General features: G+C 48.2%; 1 protein-coding gene across 1 annotated transcript in view; it reads left to right on the top strand.

The window, feature by feature from the left end:
* The first annotated feature begins 229 nt into the window (after positions 1-229).
* Positions 230-19,334, top strand: part of SCML4 (Scm polycomb group protein like 4) — a 47,519-nt gene continuing 28,414 nt past the window's right edge. The window contains exons 1-4 of the mRNA XM_075747830.1: positions 230-435; positions 9,480-9,609; positions 12,182-12,382; positions 15,292-15,486. Coding sequence (XP_075603945.1) covers positions 235-435; positions 9,480-9,609; positions 12,182-12,382; positions 15,292-15,486 — 727 coding nt within the window. The 5' untranslated portion in view covers positions 230-234. The remainder of the gene's footprint in view (positions 436-9,479; positions 9,610-12,181; positions 12,383-15,291; positions 15,487-19,334) is intronic.

Here is a 19,334-nt window from a genome sequence, read left to right as displayed (position 1 = left end):
AAGGGTTTTGTCCCACTTTGGAGAAGCTGAGCCAGCTGCGGTCAGGTGAATCCCACCCAGGACTCCACATGTGTGGCGTATTTCTTGCTGCTTTATGAGCGATGGTAATGGGGAAAATGACAGCATGAGAAAACTACCTTTGGATGAAAAACCTGAACTGAAAAATAAATTAAAAGCTCTTCCCCCCCTCCCCCCTTTTCTCTCCCTTCTGGTTGATCGGCAGCTGCGGGACAGATGAGCCACCTGCCGTGCCTGCCCGCCAGCCTGGCCCCCGGGGAGATGCAGTCCCCCAGAATGGCGGGGAGGAAGCGAGGGCGGCCCCCGCTCCAGCCCGCGCCCATCAAAATGGCCGTTCACAACCTCTACTCAGCACCAGCCAGTGCTTTGCCGGTCGTGAAGATCCCAAAGAAGAGAGGGAGAAAACCCGGGTACAAGGTAGATATGTGATTTTCACACTCTTTCTCCAGCTCCTGCTGGTGTTACTACATTTTCTCCTAGAATCTCAAGTAAAATGCAGGAATGGAGGGAAAGTTGTGCAAGCATGGGGCAGAGCAATGACAAAAAAGTAAGAAAAGCTGATTTCTCTACCTGAGCTGGTGAAAAATAGATGGAATCTTTTTTTTTTTTTTTAAAGCTTATGGTTATTTTAATTTGCGTTGCTTGAAAATAACTTGTCTCCCACAGTGTTGTGTGAGATGGCTGTGCACCTTCTGGGAAGTGTTTCCCTCTCCTTTGTCACTTTTTTCTTTTCTCTCACTAAAAGTGATTAGAAATGAAACAAAATGAAAGGAAAAGGAAAGGAATATGGGGGAGTGGGAATAAAAGGAGAAAATAAAGGTAATTTCCAAAGAGAGGAAAAAAAGGGGGGCATTTTAGAAAGCAATGAGGTTTCACTTACTGAGGGAAAGGCAGTTTTGGTTATTTGTCTGCTCACTTTGGGGGAAAATCATGCCCAGATCTCAATGTGATCCTGGAGGGGAGGCAGGGCTGAAGAAGGAAAGAAACCCTGAGCACCTGAAGCCCTTCATGTGCTGCCGGCGGGCTGGGGCTCTCCCACCGTACCCCCGCTCTGTGGGCTCAGCACCGGCAGGAGCGGGGCCACTGCTATGCTTTGGGCCAGGTGAAAACGGGACTGTGATGCTGAGGGGAGGGAAATTTATTCTGGGGAATGAAAATAAGCCACACTGTAGTGAGAGGTCTTCATGCCAGTAGGTCGCTCCATTATTGTCTCCATCTCTGTCCACAGCCAGGCAGGGGCACCGTACATGTTTGCTGTGCCTGTTCCTTGTTTTTAATGGGAACGGGTACAGACATGCAGTCTGTTACACAAGGAGGGGAAATTGCTGTTAGAAATTAGCGGCTGGTTAAGTTCCTGATGTCAAAACAGAAGAGCGAGTAACAGAAGTGGTGCATGCACTGGCCTGCCCTGGCCTTCCTTGGGGACAGTCCCAGCTGGGTTTCTCCGAGTTCACGGGAGGCAACAAGACTCCATGCACAGTGCTGCCGGCCGAGCTCCAGGCACAGGGACCAAATGTCTCAGCTCCTTGGGTTTGGGCTTTATCTAGGGCAGACTACCCTTATCGTTGTTCTCTCCTTTTCACCTCCTGCCAGACCTTCTTCTTCCTCCCATCCTCCAACATCCATTCTCCTTCCTCTCTCTTTTCCTGGCAAGCCCTCCTCACCACCCCTCTGCATCCCATTTCCAGAATCTTCTACTCCTCTGCATCCCTCTGTGAAAGCGTAGGCATCAGTACCTCAGCCCTTAATGCTTTCTCCTCATCTTCTGCCTTCTCCCGTGTCTCTCCATGCTCTCCCTACTTCATCCATACCTCTCTCTGCTATGGGGAAGTGTTTCAGTGTGTGCTGAAGCAGACCTTGCATGGCTAAGAAGCAGTTCCAGCTGCAGTTTCCCATTTCTTCTGAAAAGCCTTAACTTTGGCAACATTAATCCAGTTCTGGGCCCCTCACTAAAGAAAGACATCGAGGTGCTGGAGCGTGTACAGAGAAGAGCAACAAAGCTGGTGAAGGGTCTAGAGCACAAGTGTTAAGAGGAGCGGCTGAGGGAACTGGGGTTGTTTAGCCTGGAGAAAAGGAGGCTGAGAGGACACCTTATCACTTCCCTACAGCTACCTGAAAGGAGGTTGTAGCCAGGTGGGTGTTGGTCTCTTCTCCCAAGTAACAAGCGACAGGGCAAGAGGTGGTGCTTAGGGACATAGTTTAGTGGTGCACTTGGCAGTGCCACGTTAATAATTGGACTCAATGATCTTAAAGGTCTTTTCCAACCTAAACGATTCTGTGATTCTATGATTCTATGTAGCAGCAGCAGCCAAGCAGAGCCAACCTGACAGCAGGCTCAGGTGTCCCTCTTGTGATTACTGCAGAATTTTATAGTGGTAGTCCAAAATAGGATGCATGTGCCAGCTAAGACTGGGGCAAATACTGTAGTGCTTTGTAAAATGTAGAATAGGGAAATACTTACTATTTTTCACTTCAGCATTAGGCTAAAACTCTGGGACAGAAACATCTGAATTGTTTTACTTGAGGTACTTGTTATTACAAGTTTATTATTTATTATATTTATTCTACTTTCTTTATTAAAAGTAATAATTTAAATTACTATCAGTAAAGCTGGGTCACTTCTAGGCTCTGTAGATCAAAGCCATCCAAGTCTGGGATAATAATACTTTGGAGATGTGGTGAAATTGAGTCCCTGAGATGATTAAGTGATTTGCCAAATACTGCAGTCACTTTGTATGCAGAGTTCTGGCAGACCCCATCCCTTCTGCCCCTGCTTGTCTTGCTGATCCCCATTTCTTATTCCTGCATTTACATATGATTTGTAATTTGACAAAAAAATAATGCTGGGGAGTATGTTCTGTTCCACCCCAAATGCACCCATTCACCTGTGAAAAAGCCTTTCACCAACCACCGCCTATTTGTAAGCGGGAGAAGAGAAAAGGGAGACTTAAATTTCTTAAAATGCTGCAGTAACATTGCGCTTCAGACCTAGGTGGCCAAGCACTTGATTGCTGTTGCCACCTCTTCTTCCAAAGGGAAGCTTTTCCCCCGGTTGGGTACTGCATACACCTCTCCCCGTCCCCAGGGACTTAGCAGGGATGTGACAGCATCCCCCCTTTGGCAGTGAATCCGGGATGATGTTATGTCTTGGTGAGGGATGGAGAGTAAAAAGGCATCCTTTTATGACCGATGGCTTAAGTTTCTGGAGCTGACACTCATGAGCTGTAGCATCCGTGGCATCTGGCCTGGCACTGTTTATTGGCGCTATAGGATTTGTACACCGAATCGATGTTTTCTGTGAGGCGCCTTTGTACGCTGTGCACCTAGCTGAAGTGAACCCCCCTCCATCAAAAACACTTCCCCATTGCGAGGCAAAGATTACATTTTTTGATGGGGAACTCTAGCTTGATTTAATTAGCTCGCTAATTGTATGACTTTCAGATACCATGAGACTTAAATGCATTAAAAAAAAAAAAAGACTCCCTGCCCAAATGGCAGACGACCAAATTCTTTATAGAAACCAGATAGCTGAATTATTACAGAACAGATGGAAAAATACTTCTGAATTTTTAGCAAACTAGGAATTTACAGCCTAGATTTAAATTTATTTTGACCGAGATGTGAATAACAGACATTTTTAATCACTTGCTCTTTATAGCCATATGACCCATTGCCTGTTTTCATGGATATTAAAGCAAATATCTGTGTCTTCCTGAAATGACATTTCATCATGCTTCACCACTAAGCAAAGTCCTCTTCCTCACTATCCTGTTTATTTTTTCACAGCTTTGGTTATAAAATTTCATCAGCTGTTTTTCCAAAAGCTGTTTTGTACCTGATGTGGAGCTATTGGCCATAAAATGCTACATTTTCCCTAAATACAATATTCTTTCTGACTGTCAAAATCCCAGGGAAAAAGTCTATTCTGGCAGTCCAGGGGAGGCTAATGGATGGATCAGTTTTATTTCTCTGGCTATAAATGGGGGTAGCCCCGAAGAGCTGCCTAGAAAGCCCGTAGGAGGAAAGGCTTTGTTAGCATTCAGGGGGGGATTCATGGTGTTAGAGGACATCGGAACGACATGCGTGTGGAGCAGCGCTGCAGCAGAGACCACCACATCGTTCCCACATAAGCAGTCAGGATTTGGGCACACTGGGACTGAGATTACAAAGATAACCTTAAAGTGCCCTGATTATTCACCTGTCCTGTGATACAGCCTTGGATTTCAAGGTTGCATATGCTCCTCTTAAGGTTACCTGCCTCAGTCACTGCAAAAAACTTAGGGGATGTGGGAGTCTGCGTGCAGACTCCCCTGCATCATTTGCTGTGTGGAAGAAAGGTATTGCATGACACAAGGAGAAAAGGTGGGAAAGACCTTGGACTGTGTTTTGCCTTTGCCAGCAAAGCACTGACCCCTCTCTGCCCCAGCGACTGACTTGAGCCCAGACTTGCCTCGTGCTGAGCCTCCTCACCCGCAGCCAAATGCACAGGGAGCATGAGATATACAGCTAAGGACCCAAAAGCATGTACTTGGAAGCTTTGTGCTTCCCTGGTGGCACCTTTCTGCCCAGCCATTAGAAACCCACATAGCAGGATCAGGCTGGCTCAGCCACTCTCCCTGGTGCACATCTGCAGCGGCTGGAGGTAGTTTTCTTTCCAGCAGCAAAAGCTCTTGTGGCCAGGAGGTGCCTGTGCCCTCCTCGCTGGGGACACAGGCCTGGGGGATGGAGTGAACCCCAGCCTTTTCTAGCAGAAGTTTTGTCAGGACAAGGGACAACCGGTACAGGTGAACTAGGGGCTATAAAGAGAAGGACTTATCATCTAAAGTGGTTTAAGAAAAATACAGGGAAAGTTTGCATCATGGTTCATCTTGTTATTTTCTTGTGTATTTTATTATACAAGCTGGCAGAGGCAAAAAAAGCTATCTCTCTGGGACATGTTCTTCCCCCTCTTTCACTTTTTTTTTGGTGTGAGATGACCGTAACACCAGCTAGATGAATCCTGACTACTCCGAAGAGGTGTGCAGATCATAACAGAAACTCTAGGACCGAACAGGGTCCTCCCCATCCGCAGCCATACTCAGACATGCCTGCAGCCAGTATCAATGGCACAAAAGCCCACACTCTCTCTGCATCTAATGCACTGTGACTTTGGTGAAGTAGAAACATTTATTTCCTACCCTAAATCCCTGATCAGCTTCTTCTGATCTCTTTTCCATGGTAGAAGGTCCATAATAGTGGGGGCATTGGTTATACATTTTGTTTTAAAGCAACCATTGCCTTTTATATCTCATGCTGTGCATATTAAAACTTATGACATTTGATATTCAAAAGCTGATTTGAATGCCTTACTGTGAGGATTTCCCAAAGTGCTCTGACAGATTTTCTCTGTCTCCTTTTCTCTCTCTTTCTCTCTTCTTCACCACTTTTTTTCACTTTCATGCATATGTGCTTTCTACTGCCAAGCTCTCAGTCAGTCAGCTGGCTGGTTGGGTTGGCTTTTTGATGGAGAAGAATCAGTCCAAGAAAAGTCATCTTTAACTGGAATACTTTGAGATTTACACTTAGTGATATTCAGGGACTGCTCAGGTTTTCGGTGGCCAGGAGGTATTTAAGCCGTGTTTGCTAGTGTACTGTCTCTTGTAATCAAGCATTGTTTTATTTTGATGTAATGAAGGCACATTCTCTGCTACCCCTAATAAAATGGCATTTATCTGTATCCAGAGGCTGTAGAGCACATACTGTTGCAATTAAGTTTGCAGTAAACTGTTTGCTGCAACAGCAAACTGCCAAGAAGGGGCTTCCAAGCTACAGAGTTTACACAAGTCTTGCCCTCTGTTTATTTGCTCTTGAACATAAGCCTGCCTGGGCCTACAAGAGCCAGGGAACAGGCAGAGAAAAAAGGTCTACTGGGCACTGTCCCACCTCCACTGGGCTGATGGTGCAGGTGGGGTCACGCACACTCAGATGGTGCACAAGGCTCAAGGGCTGGAGAGGGGACTCGTGCGCCTGTGTTTGGGGCCACTGGGCTGTGAGCCAGTAAGAGGGATAAGGAGCCTACACGCAAGTGAAACAGAAGTTAAGTGTGCTGTCTCCACAATACTATCTATATGGATGTGTGCATGTGCAATTGCATAACTATATGTGTGCATATACATATGCACCTATACATATAGACACAAATACATATGTATTTATCTATATAAACACGTATATATATACTTGTATACCTGTGTATATCTACTTAAAAACATACATATGTATACATGTGTTTATTATATATGCACATATGCGTATGATCAAAAGCGAGCCCGTAAGCCTAGCATAAGGGCCATTCAAAGTTTCACAGTGCCAGCCTACTTCACCATAGAAAAATGTGTCATCGGCATGTTGCTACAGAAAAAACCTAAACCTTGCTGCTTCTCGCCTTCCCACATGGGATAAACCCCAAACTGGATCAGGACTTTGATTTTTGAAATGCCGTTTTCCTCCCATTTATTTTAATTGCCGGGAAAACAAACTGACAACACTTTGCCACTGGTCTTTCCTGACCCCAATCTGATGGCAAGGCAATCCTATAAAAACAGGGCAACACAGGCAGGTGAGGACTGGCATTAGCCAGGGGCCAGCTCAGGGTCCCTAGTCCCCTACAGTTGCCATACGGCAGTGTGGTGGGTTGACCCTGGCTGAGGGCCAGGTGCCCACCAGAGCCGCTCTATCACTCCCCTCTTTCATTAGACAGGGGAGAAAAGGTACAACGAAAAAAAAAACTTACGGGTCGAGATAAGGACAGGGAGAGATCATTCTCTAATTATCGTCACGAGCAAAACAGACCGAACTTAGAGAGGGAATTCATCTAATTTATTACTAAGCAAAACAGAGTAGAGGAATGAGAAATAAAACCAAATCTTAAACCACCTCCCCCCACCCCTCCCATCTTCCCGGGCTCAACTTCACTCCCGGCTTCAACCTCCACCCCCCTCAGCGGCACAGGGGGACGGGGAATGGGGGTTACGGTCAGTTCCTCACACGGTGTTTCTGCCGCTTCTTCATCCTCAGGGGGAGGACTCCTCTCATCGTTCCCCTGCTCCAGCGTGGGGTCCCTCTCACGGGAGACAGTCCTTCACGACTTTCTCCAACGTGAGTCTCCTCCATGGGGTGCAGACCTTCAGGAGCAGACTGCTCCACCGTGGGTCCCCCACGGGGTCACAAGTCCTGCCAGCAAACCTGCTCTGGCGTGGGCTCCTCTCTCCACGGATCCACAGGTCCTGCCAGGAGCTTGCTCCAGTGCGGGCTTCCCACGGGGTCACAGCCTCCTTCAGGTGCCTCCACCTGCTCCGGCATGGGGTCCTCCATGGGCTGCAGGTGGAATCTCTACACCCCCTCATCCTCCCTCCATGGGCTGCAGGGGGACAGCCTGCTTCACCATGGTCTTCACCAGGGGCTGCAGGGGAATCTTGCTCCGGCACCTGGAGCACCTCTTCCTCCCCCTCCTTCTGCACTGACCTTGGTGTCTGCAGAGTTTCTTACATCTTCTCACTCCTCTCTCTGGCTGCAAAAGCTCTCTCTAACTGTTTTTTCTCTTTCTTAAATATGTTATCACAGAGGCGCTGATTGGCTTGGCCTTGGCCAGTGGTGGGTCCATCTTGGAGCCGGCTGGCATTGGCTCTGTCAGACACAGGGGAAGCTTCTAGCAGCTTCTCACAGAAGCCACCCCTGTAGCCCCTCCCGCTACCAAAACCTTGCCACGCAAAACCAACACAGACAGGAGGTCAAATCCATAGTTTGTCTTAGATTCACTTATTGAACATTTTCTCCCTTGTTCAGGCTAAATCCAAAGGGATTTAGCCCATTCCAGGGGTGGGAAAGTGGAAGCATCATGTGGAGGTGGTGCCTGGCACTTCTGAGACAGGTGGGATACAGCCTCTGCCCCAGGCACTGAACAGTGCCCTGCAGGGGACCGTGCCTGGATGAGGAGCCAGCTCTTATTTCCATCCAGGCTTATTGTGTCCCTCTTTCCACAGAGGCTGCTCTGAGGGAAACTAGGTTGCGTAAAGAAGCAAGTTCAGGAAGGGCTTGATGGAGATCTGACAGCCAAAAATTATACCCATCTCAACAAATATGGCCTGTTTGTTTCGGTGGGTACCACCCCAGCACAGGCTACCATGATACTGAAAGCAAGAAAGACCCTGATTTCTCTCTTCGAGAAGCCCTTGCTGGGATAAACCAGTAACCAGGGAACGATCCAAACTCCCAAAGGTTTAATGATTAAAAACTCACTTGGATGGCACTAAGTCCAACAGCCTTCCCTCTCCCTTCCCCAGCTTTCTGTTTTTACTGTTACACTGAAACAGTGACCATTCTTTTAGACAGTTGTAATCATAATCATGGACAACATGAATCTTAATCCAAAATGATTTCTACTCTCCACCAGGATTTGCTCAAGGTTTGTTTTGTAGGCAGTGGTCTGGCTTCATTTCTACCTAAAATGTACTTTGTACATTATTTCCAGCTTGGGCATAAGCTGTGAGAGAAGCAATAATCTGCAAATTTAACAGGGCTAACAATTCCTTTTCATTCTTATGCTTGTCACTTATAGCATTTTTACCTTTGGCCACTGAAAACCAACAACAAAATCACCTGCCAGAACAGCAGCTCGGTGTAGTATATGTAAAGATATAAACCGGCCAGCTGTGTGCTTAGCTCTCTGCTTTCTCCCCACTTCCCTTCCTAGCCAAAGGAAAAGCAAGAGTGGTACCTTCAGGTCACATCCATTACATCGTCCCATTATAATTATGAGGACCTGATCATCACTTGACTGGTGAGACATTGCCAGGCACCAGCAGCGTAAAGACGTCGTGATATTGCACCGTAAATTCCCATCATGTTTCACTTCTCCAAGCCGGGCTGCAGGTCGTGAAGATTACTGGGTGCAACAGTGCAGCAGTTTGTACTTACTACCTGGTAATAACACACTATGGACCACGGTCTGAGCTTATTTACATGGGTGTCAGCCTGAAGTAGCCTCCCGGTGCCACTAGATTTACATAAGATTTACACCCCTGCAGCCAAGAGCAAAATTTGGCCCTAAATTATGATGTAGCTAAAGACCCCGTGTTTCTGAGTTGCGGAGAATTGTTTACACCCACATGAAATGGGTCGTAAAATGCCATTGCGCTGATTTGTTAAAGTGTTAGACCCAATTTGCTCAGGTGTAAATAACTACCCGGTGGGTGGCATAATGTTTGCATCCTGTAACTTAAGGCGTTGCTGTCTGCTGCAAATCAGTCAGTTTTCAGGCTCCAGTTTCCTCCTGGGAGCAGAACGGATGCTCCTGGCCTGGAGAAAGTGATGCAATAGCAGATTGCTAATGAGTGGGAGTTCATGGGGAGTGACATACACAGGATAAAATGGGAATATCTTGTGTATACTTTCATTATTACCCAACTGGTTATTTTTTGCAGCTGAAGTCTCGTGTCCTGATGACTCCCTTAGCAATCTCTCCGCCGAGAAGCACACCGGAGCCGGATATTAGTTCAATTCCCCAGGATGCAGCTACGATACCCAACTCAGCCACCCCACAGGCTCTCACAGGTACCCAGCCTCCACTGCTCCTGGGCCAAGGGGTGAGCAGAACCACGGGCTGACAGCCAGATGCTGTGCTTTCCAGAACAGGCGGAGCTCATGAAAATAGGGTGTTTGCAGATTAGACTGGCAACCAGTGACAAAGAACAGAGATGTCCTGCAAGACGATATTTTGACTGCCATGTGTCAAGTTTAGTGGAGATGTCAGATCCATTCCTCTTGAAATGCAGATATCAATATCCCATGAATGCTACCATTTTATACCCAACATTCACCCCCTCAAATGTGTTGCAATCACCAGGCTAAACCCTAGTGTGAACATGAAGCATCTGTTACAGCTGTGGGAAGAAGAAGGACAGAGGAGCCATGGTCTGACTGTAGCCTGGCTACCAGCACATAAGCCCCAGAGCCTTATCACAGCAGCAGACTTGGTCATTTCTGACTGTAGTCAGGGAAAACACAGCCTTATTCTTTTTTTTTTTTTGCTTTGTTACCAGAAGTAACATAGGTCAATGCTTTTAAACTGATGTAAATGAGAAGAAAATCAACAAGACAGTTGATTTACCCTGAGATTTCAGCAGAGAAATGGATTAGATAACATTAGAATCTAAACACAACACATAAATCCCATTATTTCTTAGCTGGGATGCACAGAGGAGAAGTTTCCCATCTGCTCTGGTAGCAGAATGGTACTAAACGTAGCAACGATAATGATAATAATATATTTTATTCTCATTTATCCCTTCACATGTGAAGACTGCAAAGCACTTGGCAAATACCAACCGAGCGAGGTTTCATAGCACTGCCCTGAGAGGTGTGCCTGGTGCCGCTTGGAGGGGGACAGAGAAGCATAGTCCACCAGCCCCACCAGATCCCTGGGGTGGCTGCAGAGGAGGAGGCCCTGTGGATCATTTCGGGCTCTGCAAATGCAGTGCCCTGCACCTCCGTCTGCCCATCCCCATGCCACCGGCACCTTTTCTCCCAGCACCTTCCCAACGGTGCTTGTAGGGTCCCACCAGAGCAGGGTTTGCAGAAGGTAGAGGCAGGCTTAAGCCAACTTTTGCCTCCCTGTCTGCACTGAAAGGAGCATAGAGGCCTCCGCTTCCTCGCGAGGGACCCAGCACACTCACTGCCTGCAAGCTGCAGAGTCCCTCCCGCAGCCGAGCCCCAGAAAAAAACGGTGGCTCGCCACGGCAGAAGCCACATCCTGCAGATTCAGTGAGGTTTGGCACGTTGGCACGCTGGGAAAGCTGCACCCTGACAGCGCCCTGTAATTCATGCATGCTGCCGTTGTCTTTCGGCGCGTTATCCCTTTGTTTGTTTGGCACTTGGAAGGTGTAAAGTGCTATGTAATAATAAGTATGATTGCTATTATCCTCCTGTTTACCCAGGATATACTGCTTGAGCCCCTTCTCCTGTTCAGTGAGAGATGGGGTAGCAGAGTGCGCTGTGACAGTCACACTAGATTTTCATTACGGTGATGCAAACTGTAAATTATTTCCAGCTTTACACAGCTGTCATCATGTCCTCCACTCCGCTTGATGTTTTTTTTGTCACATATCTGATTTCTGTCAGAGGATAATGTTATATTGTCTGAGAGATGACAGCTCGAGCACACTCAGCCAGCTATTATAATATGTCTCACTTTAGCCTGACTTTAGGCTGTGTGTTAGTCGCCCTTAGTTACCACAGCGTTATCTCCGCTTCCTCCAAGACACCGTTAGTCTCAGCCAAGCTTAAAATAAGTTCATGCTAGCAAGAGAACACTGATTTTTTGGCTATTGCCATCAGGCCTGATGGCATGTAGAAAAACTACCTTTGCAGGCAACGGCATATGAGAGGAGGCATGCAGGACTTGGCTGTGGAGAGGCTGGGGCATCCCTCACAGACCCCCTGGGCGGCACGGTTGCGCGGCTGTGGTCCCAAATGGGGATTAGCACCGCATGTGATGGAGTTTCCCTCGAGGCAATGCAGTTTGCAGGGTGCTGGGTTGGACACGGAAGGTCAGGAGGCTCCCAAAGACCAGAGTCTCTGCCATCGCACTGTGCAGCTCAGTGCAGCATAACCCTCCAGACATTACAGCTGTATTAAGGTCAGAAGCAGCAAGGAACCAAAACTCATCTCAGAGCAGTGCTTCTCAGAGGGCCTCTCAATGAACCAGTCTAAAAACACATAGAGGAAAAAAAAACAAACCCAAAACACACCTCAGGCTGGAGTTTTCCCATTGCTCTAAGGTCACCCCTGCTAGTCACTGTCCTGTACTCCCTGGGCATTTTTTCTGGTTGCCAGCTGCACGGACAAGGTAGCCTGCAAGACAGCAGACCGCAGGCACACACAGGAGCTTCTGTACTTACATGTAGCTTATCCTCACCTGTGACACTGAGCAAGGCCTAAACTCAGCTCACTTCGCGTAGGGAATGGGTGATCAGTGCAAGAAAGCCTGGCTGTACCATTGCAAATGGCAGCAATTCACCACCGAATGGAAGAGCTTGTGAAATAAAGGGAAAAGTATAAAGCTAGCATTTGCTAGGATGCTCTCTGGGCCATTTTGTAATAACTTGTTGGGATTTTGTGTCTACAGTCTGCATTTATGTCAACAAACAAGCGAACCTGGGGCCATACCTTGACAGAAAAAAAGTGCAGCAGCTCCCAGAGCACTTTGGACCTGAGAGACCATCTGCAGCCCTGCAGCAGGCTGTTCAGGCCTGCATCGACTGCGCACTACAGCAAAAGGCGGTCTTCTCGCTCATCAAGCAAGGCTATGGAGGAGAGATGGTGTCAGGTAAAGCATTTTCATAAGGAGTTTGTGGCCAATTGGGAAGTGCTTGAACTCTTAACCTGATCCCCAGTCCTGACTGTCCTAGCTGTCCCAATCACATCGGCTTTGAACATCACTTACGCCTTTGTAAATGAGCTGCTGCAGGAATTGCCTTGGTGTCAGATGAAAGTATATCATAAAGAGTATTGCAGTGGTGATTCAGGGGAGGGATAGGGCTAGCTCTTTGAAACAGTGCTGAAGCCAGGCCTGTGAGCTGTGTTTCACATAGCCATACAAAGATGAGCAGCAATGCAAGCCTGCTTCGTGCCACGTGTTGCCGCCATGTGTTGCTCTAAAGGAAAACTCGCGCAGAGTTCAGCTGCTGGTGTGTGCCCCGCCTGCAGTTCATGAGCCAAACCTGCTCTCAGCTGTAGGAATTGCAGAAGTCCCACGGCAATTCCCTGTACAGCAAGACCATACAAATATATCAGAGAGAATCAGAGATCAGAGGAAACTTCCCAGGAACTCCTCGTCTTCCCGCAGTGACACTTCTCGCTGTGTCCTGATGAGACTCCCATGTCCCATGCTCAATCCCCTGGCCTGGCTTTCAGACTGAACATGAACTTTTCTTTTAATCACGGCAAGAATTTTGTGTCACGACATTGTTTTAGCACATGGGGATGCAGTGGGAATGAAACAAGGATGAGAATATGGGAATGAAGCTCTCCAATGAGCTGCTGCTGATGAGTCAGGCACGAACATGAAGCCAAGGACCACAAGTCCAATCAGTTTTGCAGGGACCACAGCAGGTCCGCTGTGCCATTGGGACCCTCTTGTGTGGGAGCCCAGGCTCTGGCCTGCTGTGCAGCATATAAATCCTGCTTCCGCCCTCTCCTCTACTTCTCTCTAATCACAGGTGTGCCTTCCCTAAGGGACATCAGAAATACTCTAAGAATGATCCAGATTTGTTCACAGAAACATGAGACTGAAGCAATTTAGTGTAAAACTTTATTTTTTCCTGTTTCTGTGCTGTGTACATGATTTTCATTACAAGCAGGAGAGTCACATTGTGCACCAAGCCTGCCAAACCCCTTGGTCTCAGATCCTCTGAGCAGGTACCTGAGCTAAAAGCACCTGATCAACATTGCTCCCAACTTCATGACTCTTCTAATCATCGAGGAGGGGTGAATGGCCTCCTAGTCATGGTGTGGCGCCGAGATTGCAGCTGACTCCCAGTCCAGCAGCATCACAGACAGATATTGTCGTGTGCTTTCCAATCTTCCCATGGCTTGGCTCACAGATGCTCAACCAGCTGTGGAGCATGATCCCTTGCAGCAGCTCAGGCCAGTAGGAATTCTCTGAAGTTATCCCAAAGACTATAAGCCTAAGACTGCAATTTCTACTCGTTAGTAGTGACTGTAGGCAGTAGGACTAGAAAAAACCTTCCAGGTGGTGGAGTTCAGGCAGCCACATCATGAAGTTCTCCCCGCAAACCTGCTGACACCTGAATGTGTCCTGCTACAATTGATCCTGACGGGTCTGCTGTGACCCCTCCACCTCTCTCATGGCTGTGACCTATGTCCTTTCTGATTCTTGGCTAAATATATTCCCTGACAGCTTTGTCCGGGAATTTTAATTGCTCTGCTTTCACCCTTGAGTTCAATCTTAGATGTATTTCTGCAGGCTGAAGTACACAGTTTCTTTCAGGTCCTCTCCATTGTGAGGAAGATTGTGGGATTAGTGAAAGAAGTGCTAAGTGTCTTTCCACAGCCCCACGTAGCAGAGATGGTGATGGCTTCAGTGCCACGGGGAAACTTCCTGTTCCCTGAACATCGCTGTGGTCTGCCTGTGCACCTCTTCAAGTGTGAATTCACCCTTCTCAAGCCTGAATAACTAGAATGGTGCCCATCAATCCAGCTCAGCTTTCATCAGGACTTTATATAGTGGAATTGATGCTCCTATGTCTCTCCTGGAAATGCTTTGTTCAATACTTCCTTGAAATGTATCTGATTTTCTCATTGCTGTATCACCTTGGTGGTTCATGGGCAACTGGTCAGTCTGTCCCAGCATTTCTCCTCCCATCAGGTCACGTTGAGCCTCCTCAAAAAAATTACCAATTGCTGTGTACTTTCTAGTATTTTTTTCCACCCATGTTTATTATTGCAGAGCTCAAGATCAGCCAATCCTTTCTGTGCAATCTCCTAGTCCTCTTCTCCATTGATAATGCCTTCTAGCTTACAGCATTAGGAAAATCTTTTTGTGCCAGCATGGACCACTGCTAGTTCCTCTCTGGTGCTTGGGGTTTCCTGCCAGCAGAGCTTGTTGTTGTCTTCTGACCCACCATTCATATGCAATCATTTCCAGTTTAACGAAATATTTCTTATACTTTACTAAATTCTGGATAGACCACAACTGCCAACATTCCCTTGCCTATAAATGCAATTAAATCAGTAAATAAAGATCCATGATGAAGCTGGTAACCTTCTCTTCAGTACAACCCTGGTACCTTTTATTCATTCACAGCCGTGTCTTTAATTCTTGTCTCCCCATTATCTTTTCAAACCTTGGGTATTGCTGAAGTCAGCCTAATAGCCCATCATTGGCAGATCACTTTCTTACCCCTTCCTTAGACCAGGGTGTCATAATTGCCTCCTTCCAATCATACAATACAGTTTTCAGTTGGATGCATATATTAGAAATCCGTGCACTGCTGGCCATGCCAGTCGGCATCTTTCAGCACTCCAGGGGGAAGGTGATCTGGGTCATACAAACTCAGCTCCTTAAGCTCCTCCAGTTTGTTGTGTATGTCAGGTGGGGTAATTATGTAAAATACTTTAAGACATACAAATAGTCTTGTGAAATATTTTCCCCTGCTCTCATTCTTCCTCCTGCTGTGCATCCCCGGTATTGAATTGCTCCTGCTTGCTTTCCAGTTTCAGCTTCTTTTGAGGGGAAGCAGCATCTCCTGAGCCTGCTGGTAGTGAACAGCATCGGGTATGTCCTACGCTTCCTGAAGAAGCTCTGTCGCAGCCTCTTGTGTGACAATCTCTTCAGCAACCAGCCTTTCCAGCAGTACAACACCGTGTCAGAAAGCCCAGAGGTGTATGAAAACAGACGGATGGAGGCAGGTAGGCTGTTTGGTCAGCTTGGGCTCAAGATTTAATAGGGCTGAAGAAATGACTGTCTTTTTTTGGTCCTGTACTGTAAATGCTAGAGAACTGCAAGTCCCTGTGGGACCTTTCCAGAGGGAGGCAGCGGGCTGATTCTCAGTATTTTTCCCAGTGGCTATAGAGGAGGCTTTTGGGTGAGAACCACTGTGTTGAGGAGCCCCAGTTGTGATAGGGGTAGTTTTTATATTATTTTATATCTCTCTGTTTCTTTAATCTCTTTTCCTAAGGAAACAAGGCTTTATGATCCCATTGTCCTTCTTTCTGTCAATTCTCTCCCATAACTTTTGGCCCCCTCAGGCATACCTGGCCCTGGGGTAAAAGCCTCAAAGGGATTAACTTTCTTCAAGTTTCAGGCAGGTGGGAAGGAAGAAGGGAAATTTTTTTCTCCATCCAACTCAACCACCATACTACGTACTGAAGGTTTCCCACTGACTACCAAGCCTCCTCTGCTTGCAGACCCACTGCAGAGAGGTCTCAGGGACTGGCCACCCCAACCAGGTGTTGCCTGTCCCTGCTCCCCAGACCCCTTTGTTCATGCACTGCCTTGGCTTGTTGGCTGCAGTGAGAGGTAGGAGGCCGGGTGACCGTGTGGACCCCAGCCCACACTTTGGTGTCACCATGGCATGAATAGGAAATCACCACCATAATGAGTATGCTCTGACCCTGCACTGCCCCAGCACTTCGTTACCCGTGTGCTTCCCCGCTTGCATGCTGCTTGTTTTAAGGATCATCTGCAAAGCAGCACGGTCTGCCTTTGCTCGAGGGGACCTCTTAATGAGTGAGAGGAGAAAGCCGCTCGCAGCAATACAGTTTTGGGTCAGTGCCGTTAGCATAAATCTAAGGTAACATTATTAGCTGTAGTGCACTCAATCTGGATCCCGATCCGTCACCTCTACCCATGAGTGTAAACCTACATGAGAATTGTGACTGCTAAGGGGTTGGCTTTGCTACTTGCAGGAGCATTTCTGCTACCTTAAAATGCCTGTGGGCATCAGCAAGGTCCCTGCCTTAGTGCTTGACCACATGGGCTGAAGCCTGGAGGGGCTGTGGCGTGGGGCAGATGCACTCATGGATGGTGGTGGTCCAGAGGGGCACCTGCCCCAAGCAGCACCAGACTCCCAGGGGGGTGGCACACCTTCTTGCCCACACCCCAGCATGCGGGGATGGGGTGCTGGTCCCACATAGCCCCCATGCAGCTAGGACATGCCTGCAGCCCCTATCTGCGATCGGTGGCCAGAAAGGTGCCCTGGGGCCCTGCTATGGACATCGCAAAAGTTAGTTTAAAAAAAAAAAAAGATGCAAAGTTATGGCCCTGAACCTCCACTTCACCTGCAGACTTCCTCCTGACTTAAATTATTTTTCCTTCTCTTCTATTAACAACACCATGGGTGCTTGGGGAGCACACTGTCTCTCATGCATCCAGTTTAATGGTAGCTACATGCTGGCAGCTGAGAGAAAGGTGTTTTAATGTCCACAATTATGATCCACAAATCACTAGTTTGCCAGGAAGACCCTAAGTGTGTGCTTCACACGCCAAAGCTGGGAGCGGGCTGTGCACACCGCAGAAATTGCCTTTTTGTGCGAAGAAATCCAGCTGCCACTTTTGCACATAGGGGAGGAAAGGCAGGAACACAGATTGAAAAGCAGTATTATTTTTCCTCTGGACTAGGACATTTGCAGCAACCTGAATGTTTCTGAGAGGTCAAGGGATTTCTGTAGCACTGAGTGAGTGCAGCCCAGGAGGCCTGGCATTTGCGTTTGCATTTGCATTTTAATTTGCATATACATTTGCATTTACTTTTGCATGGCGAGGCTGTATGTTAAGGAATGCAACTCCACAACCGGAGTTTTTACAGTGGCTGTTACGCTCTGCTCACCTCCGTTCCTACATAATTTCAGTGCAGATATCCCTGACTCCATTCCCACTGGCTCTGCCCAGCCGTTGAGGAAGGGGCAGGAGACGTGGATGTAGGGAAGACTTCTCTTCCCTGGCTCTCCCACTGCTGGGGGGCAATTAATAGCCCTCCAGAGGCAGCATGGGCTGGCAGCATGTGCTAGTCAGGGCTAGTGCTGGCCTGGGGTCTCCTCCCCTCTGCCTGGGAGTGGGATGGGGGCTTTTATATCCCCACCACCAGCAGCACTGTGGGATAGTGGAGAATGCGAGCTGTGAAATAGCAGAGGGCAGTGGTTATACATGAGGTTAAAACTTCCCCACCAGGCTCCAGCTCACTTACCCCAGGGTCCGATAGCCACTGGCCTGCTAGACAGAGAGCCATAGTGTAGGTCAGCATGATCTGCAGAGATTCAGGTGCTTCCCTGTTGAAATGGGGACGTGGGACAGGTGATGGAGGAGCCACCTGGTCCCGCAGTGAGGGTGGCTGTGATGAACAGTGCCATTTCCAGAGCAGCCGAGTGCTCAGGTGGCTCTCTCAGCTGGCAGCCCCAAAAGGGGACTGTCCTTCCACCAAATATTAACAGAAATGTGGTGAGACAGGATTTGAGGACACTTTCAGCACTCTGCTGACCGCTGACCTGGTGTACCAAATTTGGTGAACCCGCATTGCTGTGCCAAGGCCTGCCCGTGGGGGAGGGTGGGGCAGAGCTCAGCAGCTTCACCAGCTAACCTGCTGTCTGCATCACTGCGGGCCCCAGGATGCAGGCTGGAGAGTCGGGGGCTGGTTTCAGAGAAGCCAAGTAGTTGTTTGGAAAACCCAGCTACAAGATTACTGCTCGGCCCCAGAGTGCACATGAAGGCACGGAAGGAGAAATTAACTCTGCCACATAAAGCCCTTGAAATTGGGAATTTTGGAGGGGAAAAGCTGCCTCTTTCCCAGGGCAACTGGTGCCCAGCTCAGGAGCTGTCTGTCCATGGCTGTGTGGCAGAGGAACTGGAGTAACAGCCTCGCATCCTTCATGCTGCACTCAGCCAGAGCCAGGCAGATATATAATATTCCTGTTCGTTGTGTTAGGCTGTATTACACAGCTCCATTGGCACCAGTGGAATAACTCCAGTTTTAGGCACTGGGGCTTGAGCTACAGAGTCTATGTTTAGAGCTGCGTTGCCTAAATCTCCTTCCATCCCCCTAGGAGCCAGCATTTCTCTGCAGCAAGGTCAGCACAGGGGGCACCTCTGCTACACAGAACAGAGATGGCGTTTCCCTGTAGTGGCAATAATAAGGAGGACAGTAGGAGCTCTTCTTGCAGATGGGTCTGCAAGGGCACCTGTTGGGATAGAGCACGCGGGGAAGAAGCAGGGCTATAATAAAGCACCGCAGGAAGCCATGCAAAGCAGCCACATTTATCATTGTTTCTGCTCTCCAGCTTGTAATCGGGATTTCTTTCTTTTAAAATCATGTGCTTTTCAGCCCCTGTGTACCAATGAATTTAATACATGTATTGACTTCGATGCAGTTATTCTTGATTTACACTGGCAGAAGTGAGAGGAGAAGCCGGTATCGTGTCCAGTCATATTAATCCACTTACACCACATAGGAGTTACCTTTTAACCTTGCCCCAAAGCACATGCCCCTAAGCCATTATTCACCAGTGCTCACAGCAAACTGCCAGATGCTAATGGCTGCGTAGAGGCCAGGTGGGATTTGTTGATATATGCATATATCACTTACAACAACGTTTTACATGTCTAAGAAGCAGGCATTCACCGGGCTGTACCCAGCACCGGCTTCTGCAGTGAGCCTTGCCGGCTCTGCACCACCCCCCCTGCACCTGAGCCCCTGGGCTCTGCCTGCCCGGCCAATGCCTCTCACGCCAGCACCCAGCGGCCCTGCTCCAGCCCTCTCCCAGTG

The sequence above is a fragment of the Balearica regulorum genome, chromosome 3 (genome assembly GCF_011004875.1).
Source record: "Balearica regulorum gibbericeps isolate bBalReg1 chromosome 3, bBalReg1.pri, whole genome shotgun sequence".
In the NCBI taxonomy this organism is placed as follows: domain Eukaryota; kingdom Metazoa; phylum Chordata; class Aves; order Gruiformes; family Gruidae; genus Balearica; species Balearica regulorum.
Note: the sequence above shows the minus strand (reverse complement) of the source record. Positions and strands in the feature narration are given on the sequence as shown.